At 50.2% G+C, this 12,516-nt stretch overlaps 1 protein-coding gene across 3 annotated transcripts in view; it reads right to left on the reverse strand.

Moving 5' to 3' along the window:
• Positions 1 to 12,516, reverse strand: part of RNF24 (ring finger protein 24) — a 58,518-nt gene that overhangs the window by 6,633 nt on the left and 39,369 nt on the right. For all 3 annotated transcript variants that reach the window (XM_019495644.2, XM_006269810.4, XM_014597127.3), the window contains 3 exons: positions 11,105 to 11,147; positions 8,758 to 8,799; positions 1,322 to 1,401 (listed from right to left, as the gene is read on the reverse strand). In XM_019495644.2, coding sequence (XP_019351189.1) covers positions 1,322 to 1,401; positions 8,758 to 8,799; positions 11,105 to 11,147 — 165 coding nt within the window. The remainder of the gene's footprint in view (positions 1 to 1,321; positions 1,402 to 8,757; positions 8,800 to 11,104; positions 11,148 to 12,516) is intronic.

Raw genomic sequence — 12,516 nt, forward strand, 5'->3', positions numbered from 1 at the left:
AGGAGTCTGAAGCTAAAACTACTGTCCCTGCAAAGCTGTATGCTGAACACCTCGGCATGGAGAATAGTCCAGGTGGAGGCAGGAAGGTCTCGACTCCATTACACCCACATTTGAGTTGCAATGAAGACTGTCTCTGCCTGGGCAGGGAGCGCGCTCCTGCTGCTGGAGAGGAGGGAACATAGGGGGCAGGCGCTTTGGGAGCCAAGTCAGTACACGGAGCCGCTCGGCAGGGCTGCCAGCGGGGCTGGGGAATGTGCTTGTTGACACCGACACGCACCGATGGTGGTGCGATGCAGCACGCTCGTGTGGGAGGAACCTGTGGTCACCACTACTGGGGCGTTGCAGTCCAGTGGCTTTTGAGAGCTTGCTGGCCTGGCTCCAGCCCGGGGAGAGGTGAAGGTGACTGAAATAGGGCTTGGCGGCCGGCCAACCAACCCTGCCCTCTCCCCTGCAAGATAAGTTGCCTTGACACTGAATACAGACTTCCATGCAAGTGGCTGGTGCCCCCACCCCCACCATTTGGTCTCTCCATCTGCTTACACTGAGGCCGCCTCCGCTGTGGCCCCCCTGGACCGTCCACTCCCCACTCTGGCCTGCCCAAAAGGTTACTGCCAAGCGGGCTCGTTTTTGCAGCCATTCTGGTCCCACCTCCCCTGCGGCCGGGCTCCCTCCACGGGTCATTCGCACAGCTCCGCGCACCTCTGCTCTCACCTCTGCCTCCTCCCTCGTACCCAGGCTGCTCTTGAAAGCTCCCTTTGTTTCCGCACTTCATGCTCCCCATATGGTTTGAAAAGCCTCGCATTCACGCCTGCCAAGCGCCCTGCTTCCGTTCCAGCTCCCCTGGAAGGCTCGCTTGCTGGAGTCCGGCATTAACAACCCTCCTCTGGCCATGCATCTCGACACCGCAGCCAGTCCCAGGGACTGGTCTGTCCAGCCCACTACAGCCTTTGCATGGCTAACGGCACAGAGCTGCACGTACGCACGGAGCTGCCAAAGCCAATCTAGACCCTAAACCTCCAAATGCAGGGGCACCGATGATGGCATTCGGTGCAGGGCAGCGTCACAAGGCAGCCCTCCTCACCCCCTCGTTACGGCGTGATTTAGCAATTGCCGCTCAACTTAATGCCATAAATCAGACTGACTAAAGAGGAGTAGAGTTCTGCTAATCCTTTCAAACCCGGGACAGACAAGTGTATACAATATAAGCCTTTGTAATTCAGAAGCTGTCAATTGCTTAGTGCTTCCAGGGTTTCCAAGAGACTTGCAAGGCTTTTGTAAATACACTTTGATCTTCTACACTGATCGGTAGCTCAGCACTTACTTTCTGTGGAAGGCATGTTTACACGGACAGATTCCCAGCTCGTCTTTGGGCTTGAATTCCTCCAGGCAAACGGCGCAAATCTGAAAGAGGAGCAGAGTCGGAGAAATAATGCAGTTAGTTGCTGGAAAACGTTTTGCGTGGCTGCTGCGTGGGGGCATGGCGAAGCCCAAGGAAACGGGCACTAGGAGACAGCTCTGGTGAGCTGCCCTTTACCCGCAGGGGATGGCTTGACACTATTCTGATTCAGACCCTTTCTTCCTAGACACAGACGGGTCACCATCTCGGCTCTGGCAGTGCTTTTGTGCAGAACGCACTTCTATGGGAATGGCTTCCACTTTGCTTGCGACCCTAATGGAAAGATGCTGGGAAAATGCTCGCACAAGACAAAGATACCGTAATGCTGCCACCTTGACACCCTCAACCCTGATGTCACTTGGTGCAGAGAGCAGAGCTGGCTTTTGCTGCTTTTCCTTACCTAGGCAAGGGCAGGGAGAGAGCAGTAAGAAAACAGCAAGTGCTCTGCGCTGTACAAACCCATCCCGTGCCCTTTTCAGGTCCAGCAGTTTGTGCTGAGTAACCACGCACAGATCAGTGAGAATCTGGGCCGGTCACAAGCTTCGAGGTTGCGAGAGTTTAAGTGGTAAGTAACCAAGTGCCTCGATATATTAATCTGAAACGTTAATCCAAATCGGAGAGTTTAACGCGACCTGGGTTTAATACAAATGACTGGGCTCTAATCATCCAAGCACAGGTGGCTAATGACCGAGTCAGCTTATTACATCTCATTACTAACAATGAACAAGAGGCAACATGGGTTTGCAAACATCCCTGCCTCCAGGTTTTCTTAACGTGAAAAACTCCTCCCCACCAACAACTGGCACCAACCCTGCTCCGAGACGCCTGGCTCAGCTGCCACGTCTCTGGCAATATGCTCCTCCATCCGTCAGCCAACTCTCCATTGCTGACCACTGGGATTTTTCAAAAGAGCTAATCGGTAAGCAGAATGAAGCCTACTCCCTCTGAAAAACACTTGGGATATGCAGAGAGCCATGGCGGTGGTGCCAGAGAAGCAAACACACTCGGGAGATTGTTAACGCTCCAACTGGCCGTCCAAAGGGAACAGCTCAAAAATATTACACACGTGAGAAAACGCTGCAGGATTCCTCCTTCCCCGGCAGTGTGCAAAACTGGTCCCTGGTGCCCCAACAGCTTGCTGACTGCTGGTGTGCCGACACAACTGTCTGGTACGCTGACCACAACCGCCTCATCATTGTCCCGTTGGTCCCCTGCATCCTCCTGCTACCTAGACGGGACAATCTTGGTGGCAGGGACTTTGCTTTGGTCCATGCACACGTCACACGATGCAGTGGGGTCCTGCTCTGGGACTGGAGGGTCCTGGCTGTTGCACAAGTACGCATAACCAAGGAAGACGGTACAGTACGACGCGGTCCAGGAACACAGGAGATGTCGTGCCCTGTTTTGAACGTGCCGGGGCGATTGCTGCATTGTACCCTGGTTTCTCAATAGGGCCGTTACCAAATTTACTTGATTCTAAGACGAGGTTTTCTAAGACAAGCCCCTCTGAGTCTGGTATGAGGGTGTGGGATGAGGGGCACCACCTCTGCACCCAGCCATCTCCACCCCCCATCAGCCTCTGCTCCCCCACCTGCCCCTCTTCCCCCCACCCCACCTTACCCTTGCTCTACCCCAGCAAGCTCCATCCACGCTGCAGCCTGGCGCGGTGAGCACGGCCCAGTAGCAGTGCCACGCAGCCTGCACAGCTGCTATAGGGGCTGGGCTGGGACCGGGCTCAGTGCCCCAGGTTAGAGGTGGCAGGCATAAGCAGGGGGCAAGCTGCTTGATCTCCCCAGCCACCCTGCAGCGTGGGGGGGTTGGGGGGAATGAATGAAAAGACACCCCTCCAATAATTAGATCCTATACACAACAAATTATAACAAATGTATAAATCTCTCAGATATAGTTTCTAATTATTGGGGGAGGTCATCTTAAATCCAGGGTCATCTTAGAGGCGAGGAAATACGGTTATTACAATACATCTGTGCTTATTTGACCAGTATCACTGTTTCACTGACCTGGAGCTGCTGGTATTGGGTAACAAGCCGTTCTCTGAAGTCTTTTAAATAAGCTCTTGCATTTCTACCATGAAAAACTGTGCTCTTTATCTCTACTGTGTTCAGTGCCGGCCCGTATGTCAGGTATGGCTGTGCATTACCATCTTGTATTAGCGTGCATCATTCCTCACAGGAGGCAGCTGTTTCACTTTGCTAATTCAGAGCGCCAAAGGGATTGTTGCGGTGCATCCCCACGGGCTCTGCATACCTGAGAACGTGCCGTATCCTGCCGGGAAGACCTAGAGTTGGACCTTCTCCAGTTTCATTTCCTTGAGGTCACCGCCTGGGGAGGCAGGGAAAACTGGTGCTTTCAGCTCTCTAGCCCCTGTGCTACAACACTGACTCCTTTCCATCATGGAAAAGCCCAGTCCAATTTCTTTTAAGCTGTACCCTGCACTGTCCCCTTTCAGAGCCGGGCTCCAGAAGACGACTGGCCTGACAGCTGAAGTCAGACACCCGAGATGTAGCTCTAAGAGGAGTCCTGGCCCCGACTCCTCCTGCACCAGACCGCGTTGGCTCCACACGGGATAAAACCGGTCTCGGTTTGCTCAGCTTAAGAATCCGGTTAAGGTGGCTGGTGTTTTTAGCTCAAGTTTATACAGCATTGCAACCTAGGAAAGACCAGCTATGAGAAGGGCATGGCTAGGAGCGCACTGAACTTGGTTTAGACACAGGTCCTTCCCAATCGCAGTAGGAGAGTGAGTCAGGCTTCGTTCAGTTCAGCCAACACAATGGGTGGCCTAGGGTGGGGGAAACCGTTCTGAATTCATCCTTTCCTCCTAGGACAATGCAGAAGCATGTACAAGATGAACCATAAACTGTCAAGGCCACAGGATCTGGCTGTAAAAGCCCAGGCCTTGGAGCCAAGAACTCCCCTAAACTGTCCCCCATGTGTCACGTAGGACAAGTCACTTACTCTGCCTGCCTCAGTTTCCCCAGAGAAAGGCTGGGAAACCAATGCACTGTGTGTCAAGCACTACAAAAATGCTGCCTGCAAGATCAGCTGCAGCTTCGCCACGCCCCAAAGTTAATGTGAAGGTCGACAAACAGCATGTCAAAAGTCTTGAAATACAGGTCAAGCGAGAGCGGGCTGAAGTGAGTTGGGGCTGGTCGGTGGTTGGTATCTGCAGCACGCGGCAGACTCCTCAGCCTGACCCGCGGCTTCCTCCTGGCCTGTTTCGGATGCTTCCGACTCTCTCTTTTCGGCCTACAGCTCTCCGTCAGAGCGAGTCCTTCCCACCTCTGCACTGCTGTTGTGCACGCCTGCAGGCTCCCGAAACGCAGGCAGCACATTAAAGAGTAATCATCTCCAGCAGCTGGAAGCAACGGCCCAGCTGCCAGAAAGCTGAGCACAGGCACAAGCTGTCCCCTAGGTAGCTCGCATCCAAGGCAAGTGCTACAGTAACCCGAGACAGTGCTCGACTGCTCCCCATCTCTTCCAAGGGAAGAGGATCGATTGTGTGCACAGCCAGCCATCCATCTTGCTCTCAAGTTTTCCTTATAGAGCAGTCCTGCAGTTTGCCCAAATGCTAACGGGTTTCAATAGGTTCCTCCCTAAGCCCTCCATCCCCCCCATCCTCCCTCTCTGCTGTCGGGATTGCGCCCCATTTGTTCATCCAGACTTTACTTCCCAGTATTGCATGCACACCTTCTGCATTGGGTCAGCGTCCTGCTGAAGCAGGGCAGACGTGCAAAAATCGCAGGGTTGTAAAGGAAACCTCCTCGTGACACTCAGCTTGCGACTGTACCGTTCGCTCCCAGCCGGGAGCCCGGCAAGAGTTACAAGCACCTGCTTGCAGACACACTGCTCTGCCTCGAAGGCTAAAATTTTCCACGATTGGTCTCTGCCCAAGAGGCGAACGCTTAGGAAGTTTGAGCAAAATCCTGTCGGTTCCTTCTGAATTACAGGAAAGGACAAGAAACACGCACGTTAGCTGTATCAATCTGCCCTCCGTTGCCAAGTCCCTGGGGCCTCTTAATCATTTCTGCTGTTCTTTTTGGAACCGTCTGCGGCTTATTCGTGCCTTCTTTGTAATGAGATGCCTGGAAGTGAACGTGACACATGGGCTCGGAGGACCACAGACAAGAGCTGCCAGCAGAGCGGAGCGTGGTTATTCCAGGTGCAGTCTCGAGGGGGATCCCAGATCTTCCAGGGACGATTCACAGCCTGCCCCGCGAACGACTTCAAAGTGGCTGGGTCCCCACTTCCAGAGCAGCAGACGGGATGCAGGAAGAATCCGACATGTTCTTATGACTGCAGGTTGCTTTAAAATGGTGTCTGCGATGGGAATCGCTTTGAGACGGTCTGGCCAGCCTCACCCATGGCCCCGTGGGCATGCCTTCCCCCTGCAGCATCTCTAAGCAGATGGGCTTATTAGATGCATATAAAAATAGCTTCCCTAGTTAAAGGCTCCCTAGTCCAACTGCATAACCAGTTATTTCCTCAGACTCCCCACAGCGGCAGCTGCAAGCGTCACGCTGCCGAGCGCTCCAGCTTCGCTTCTGCAATCCTGTGCAACTCTATGTATTTTTTTTACCTCCAACATCCTGCAAGATAAATCTAGGATCTCCGCAAGTCACCGTGACAGTCCTGATGGCACCACTGGGCACACCTAGAGCTGCCTCCCCGTTACGAAGCCCTCTGGATTCAGAGACCCGACAACCTTCAATCTTTGTTGTTCCCAGACAACCCAAGCCAACGCTTGGTAGATGAGTTAACTCATGGGATCTCTACCTTCCCGCACCTGCCTTCTTCAATCTGCTAAACAGGTTTTCTAGCTTTAAATCCTCCCCCGCCTAAAACTCACACCTTTTAAAGCAGAAATAGGACAGATCCGAACCAGGCTTCAGTACTAATCCCTGCGCCCGGGGGATTTTGTCTGCAAAGTTTTACAACCGCAGAGATGTCTAAACCTTGGGAAGCAGGTGGGAAAGGGGGATTTTTGCTAATGCTGTTTCTTTTCCCGAGACCCAGCATCCCACTGCAGTGGGGGAGGCTGAAACGTCTGCCCCCATTCTGCTCGTGATATTCCAGTTCCTTCTGTCCCCAAAATGACACCCCCCTGCCCTTCCTCCAGGGCAGCGTTAAAGAGAAGTGTGGCCAGCCTCCGCCCATCACAGATACAGACGGTGTCCAAGGCACTTGCTGGCATGTTCCCTGGTGCAAGGTTTAAACCGGAGCTCTTGCAGGTTCTGGTGTGTGGTTACACTTTGATCCAGCAGGTTGATATTAGTACATCCATGCATCGGAGGAAGGCTCCGAGCACTGACGGATGGGAGAGGAGACTCCCTCAAGTCCCCGGTGCTTTTCGCTACCGTGATCGGCAACGAGCAGCTAATAATGATGTTTCGGTCTTAACCGATGCACTGCAAAGTACAGCTGCCACGACCGGATGCCTCTGTCCCCTTCTCCGATCTGTAGGCTCAGAAAAGCCAAGCTGCTTTATTGGTTTGGGGAGGGGAATCTCTGCCACCTTGGGGGGCAGTGGGATGATTCGATGGATTTCTTTATTCTCAAATGAAATCTCTGGAGTTCATGCTGCTCAACTACAGTAGGCACCACAAATGTGCCAGGGAGCTTGAGAGCGGGACTGAGTCAGAAGTCACCTTTACATGGACGCTGTTTAAAACTTAGAAGGGCTTACATTTGACTTTCTCTTTTATCCACAGTTTTCAATCATCTTGCATGGCACATTTTCTGCCTCCAAACATGTATTCCCCCCCAGCTGGACCCCACCTGCTGCCCAAATCCCAGCCTTTCTGGGAATCCAGGACGATCAGAAATCAGAGCCATCGTGGCAGAGAATAAAAAACTTGGCTCAGAAACATTTCTGAGCCTGGCTTCCAGAGGTTTCCTTAACAAGCAATTACAGCATCTATCCAGAGGGCTCATTAACAAACCGTTACAGTGTCTACACTTCTGGGGAAGTGCTACAGCAATGACATCTGCGTATGTCATGACCGGCCTGGGTGTGCGGGGCTCTTGTTTGCACAAAATACACATTGTGCTACGAGCGTCCCACGCCTGCTCTCATCCCTCCTCCTCTATTGCACCCTGGCGTCATGCTGTGCTGTGTCAGGCCCGCGACGCTGCCTCCTGCCCGTTGCTGGTTCCCAATCCTCCATGGTTTCTGCTTTGCTCCAGGCTCCTTTGCTGCCTCCGCTCCTATTAGCATGTGGCAACAACAGGCGCTGGCGGAAGCGGGGAAGCTGCGGGGAGGCCTTTCAAGACAGCTGCTGCGCAGGCAGCTACACATAAATATTCTGGCCGAAGCCCCGAGCGGCTGGGAGATGCACTTTGGCCATCCTGAACCCTAATGGATGCGTGTCGTGGTTCAGGTGGGGACAGGAACTGAGCTTGGCCTCATTGGGCTGCACTCTTCCTCTCTTGGTAAGATTTTAACACAGTAACAGTGAAAACCGGGTTACTCAGTAACGACGGTCTGGCAACATGGGCAGGGCGGCTGGGAGTCTATAAACAACTCCCCTGTTCCTAGAAATCCTGTGCAATTCAGCTTTCTTTCCATCGCAGGCCGACAGTTCAACCCCCCGCAGCAGCCCACGGTGTTCGTCTCGCCAGTCCCTGAGCTTTAACCCAGCAGCCCTGGCTCAATGGGGCAGGCGTTTCTCGTATACAAGGCTCCCGTGCTCCCCCACGTGCCACCGATGGTTTAATTGCTACTGCTCCTGCTGTCCTCCTCCTCCTCTCTGGTTTCTATTTCACATCTTGCCCAGGTTTGGTCATTCCAGCACCAGCCAAGGAGCCGCTCAGCACCAAAGTCAGCTCTCCCACCATCCTAGGGTATCACAGCATCGAGCTCAAACACAGCCCCGAGCCCAGGCTGAGACTCGAGCCAACGCCGCGCTCTCCCACCTCCAATATGATACTCAAGGCTCATTTTTTTCAACTTCAAGGGGTTAGGTTTGGGCACCCCGTTCTGCCCGGGCACTGAGAAACACCACTCGGTTTCCCAAATACCGCTCTGATAAGAAGGCAGAAAGGAGCACTTGAATTCAGCTGCTTGCTTGAAGGAACGTGACCCAAAACAACCCACCGTGTGCTTCTCTCCTGACCTAGTTATGCTCCGGGGCGTTCTCTAGCCAACTTTAGCTTTCATTTTATTCCTCTGATCTGCAGGTCCGGGCTGCTCCTAATTTACTCTCTGCATCTCCCTCCCATGCAGTCTCTTGAGTAGCTAGAAAACCGAAGGGCAGGAGGCCTACAGGACAACACAGCAAAGGGCTGAGCTGTAGGGAAAGACTTTGCGGTGTAGGAGTAACCGCCGCCCGATAATATCCACTTACCTCGTGCAGGTTAAGCTCTTTTACTTTTTCCTTTAGAATAACCTGCAAGACAGAGAACAGGAATTAGGACAGGACCCTTTCCCCGTTTCTGGTCATTGCACTTCATTAGAGCAACTAGGTCCTTCATAGCAATCTTTAAAGCAGAGGGAAGGCAAACATTTCCCTTTGCATTTACTTTTTAACTGCAGTAATTCAAAGTGGCTTCACAGTTGTCAGGGAAAATCTCCTCTGTTCAGCTACGTGCATTGCTCCAGCCACCGGGCCAAGCGGGACATTTTAACATATCACTGGTTTAATACGGAAGAGCGTGGATGCATTTTTACAAGTAATGAGGAGGACAAATATTAACAAACGTCTTCTGTGGGAGTCTGTAGGAGACGGCACCAGTGGAAGCCACAGCAGGTCAATGAGTGCCAAAGGAAAAGCACCCCAGCCCACTTCCATTTTGCAAGCTGAAAGAACAGGCAGGGCCAAAACAGGACCCTGAAAAATCCAGGGAACAGGTCTTGTGCATTATTAGCAACAGTCTTTGGCGTTATTAGCAGCAGAAGTAAATGTTCTTAAAGGTGTGCCGATGCATGTCCCTGAGCACTGTAATGCACTTCCATGTAGGACTCCGTGCTTGCAGTTAAACCCAATAAAGCTCCATTGATTCAGAAATAAGTATTATAGCACTGATTCCCACCCCCCCCAGGTTAGAAATGGTTTATGGAAGCAACTAAAAATTTCAACCATGCTTTCCCCAGAACCTGATGCTTTTGACTTTTTTTTTTTTTTAAACTAGGCCAAAACTGCCTAAATAAGTTGCATTTGTGTTCAACACTATCCTTTTCAGGTGAATTATAGCCAATAGCTTTGGAAGTAAAAACCAAAGTCCTGAAACTAGCCTGCCTAAATAAACTAGGCACATCTAATGCAAACTGCGTCCTGTTCTCGCTTACGTGGCTAAGCAAGACGGGAAGGCAGCTACTGGGTTGATTATAACTGGTAATGCGAGGATGATAAAAAGATCCAGATGGTTGCTTTATGAATTCAAATAGATGCCCATTTCCTTCTCTTCCCAATTGTCCTGTTTTAGGAGACAACTTTACCTCCACGCTTCTGACTGTCTTGCAGGAAAAAGGATTGCAATCGAAGGAAGAGCTGTGAATTGTAACATTATTAACCAGCTATTACATGGCTGGAATGCTCGTTAGGCTTATAAATTGAGATATTAAATTACAAAACACAGTGAAGGAAGCAGAGCATTTAAAATTATCCTGCACCCAAGCTATCATCAGTAGTTATTTGAAAGCAGGCAGCAATGCGTGTACATGGGGAATGGTAAAAGAAGCGGTTTGATCTGCCAAGAATACTTGGAACCGTTCCCTACAGAGAAATCCGCTCTTCTAAATTCAGTTCACTACTTTAACGCCCCAAGGCTTAGCGTAACCTAATCCAGCCAGATACAATTTATGGGAACATAACTTAGATCTGGTAGGTCAGCCCTTTTTCTGGCTGCTGTAGGGGAGGCACTGTTCCTCCTCGTCGTGAAGATGGTGAGAACCACAGGCCACGTTGCTGGGACATCTCCTGCCACTGAAGCCAAGTCCCGTCTGACGGCGACTGGCCCAGGCTCAAACTCGAGCAAGAAAATATGCCCAGGCTTCCCGTTCCCCCAGTGCGACCTCCCGTCACAGACAGTTAGTCCATCAACAGGCAATTCCTGCTCTTGAGAGAGGTAATCATCGGGGCAAATACAAGATTTTAATGAACACATTAAATACCGCTCGAGAAAGTTATGCGGTAACTTAACTCTCAGTAAGCAAAGGGGGCAGAAAATCTTGTTTAAGACTTTCTTGGGTTTTGTTTTCTGTAATTCGGCACTATGCTGTTTGACCTGGGCTACCTCTTGGGTTCAATCAAACGTTTAGACATTGGGTGGCTCCTCTTCAATACAGGTTTTTTTTTTAAATTAGCTTCCTATAAAGCATGACTATTTTGTCTGCTGAGCCATCTTCATCCTTTACTGTCATGACGACAAAGCATTTGCTATACATGGTATAACGATCAAAAAAAAAAAAAAAAATATCCAAGGTCATTGTGAAACGACTGACAACACATATGGGCATAAAAATGAGATCTCAATTCTGCAACACCCATGTACCTGGGACTCACCGACTTCAATGAAAGCACTCACATGAGTAAAGTTAAGCACAGGTCATACAGGCTTACATTGAAAGTAGTAAGACATGGCAAACTCTGGATCGTCACCTAAAGTGATGATCGCTACAACAAATGAATGGTTTCTGTTCAGACTGATCTGCAAACCCAGGGGAAACACCCAGCAGATGACTACTTATCTCACCTGTTTGTAGGCATAAAGCTCTTTGTGTGCCTGATGTCTGAGCCTAGAAATCAAGAGAGAAAAGAATGAGTATGAGTAAGATGGACCAAAGACGACCAGGATTAGCATGATACCTAGATGAGACAACAAAAACTTGCCTGTCCCCTTGGTTTTTCAAATAACAGATTGTTGTCGATTGGAAAATGCAGAACAGGCACACAGCGATGCAGTATCCACGTCCCAGTGAATTAGTTTAGATACTATTTAATATAAATTATAACTGGAGATGCACATGCCAACCCACTGAAGGTGACCTTCTATAATCTACCTTTTCTGAATAGTCCAGTTTGCTGTGCAGGCATGATCTGAGCTGTTAAACAGATGCTCAGCAAACCCTTGACCTGAATAAATGGAGAGAATTAGCAACTAATGAACAGGCATGTTGTCCTATCACATCTGCTGCTAGGATTCATACCGGATAGGGGGGGGCATTGCATCTTTTTTCTTTTTAATGGTGATGGGAAATCACAGAACCGCAGCAAACAGGGCTGGATGGGCCCGCAGGAGATCAGCTAGTCCAACCCTCGGCTCAAGGCCGGATCATAAACCAGCCCAGCCAAGTCTTCATTTGACCTGCCCTTAAACACTTTCAGCAATGCACAATTTTACATCTTCCCTAGGTAATCTGCTCTGGTTAGAAGGGGCTTTCCAATATCCAACCTGATAATTAACCCCAGGCTCTCAGCCAGGAGAACACGGGGAAGAAAGGCACCTCTGTCCCGAATGTAACAAATTCGGGGAGGAAACCGAATAAAAAGGAAACCCCCTCCCTCTGCCTTTGGGCCACTGCACTGCACCAGTAAATTAAAACCTGTCCTCAAGCCAACTGCGTGCTGCATTTTTGATATCTAATACTGGCAAGGTAGTTTTCTGACATCAAACATCAAGAAGTGCTCAAAGCAAGTGGTTTGTCTATTTAAAAAAAAAAAAAAAAAAAAAAATTCCTCCCCGAAAAACAAATGATAAGTATCCCTTTTAAAGAGAAAAGTAAACATGCTCTGGAAGGGAAACAGTGTGGGATTTTGTAGCTTTGATGTACAATTAGAGGCAACTGAATATAATAATAATAATAAAAAAAAATAAGTCAGCTGCCAAAAATGACAGGAAACTGAAGTTTCATTTACATTTACTTAATTCGTCAGAAGATGAAGTGATTGCGGTTGCTAGACAAATGATCTGGTTTTTTGTTGCTTATGTTTAATCCGTGGAGTCGGACTCTAACGAGCTCCGAGTTATCAGCATGAGTCTCATCTCTGCTGCACTGAACCGGGCCTTCCCCCATGGGAACACATTCAGATCTGGTATAAGGTCAGTGTTAGATGAGATAAGGGTCAGGATGCTAAGTCATGTATAGGCACCCAGCATGCTCAAGA

Source organism: Alligator mississippiensis, chromosome 2 (genome assembly GCF_030867095.1).
Source record: "Alligator mississippiensis isolate rAllMis1 chromosome 2, rAllMis1, whole genome shotgun sequence".
NCBI classification, from domain to species: Eukaryota; Metazoa; Chordata; order Crocodylia; family Alligatoridae; genus Alligator; species Alligator mississippiensis.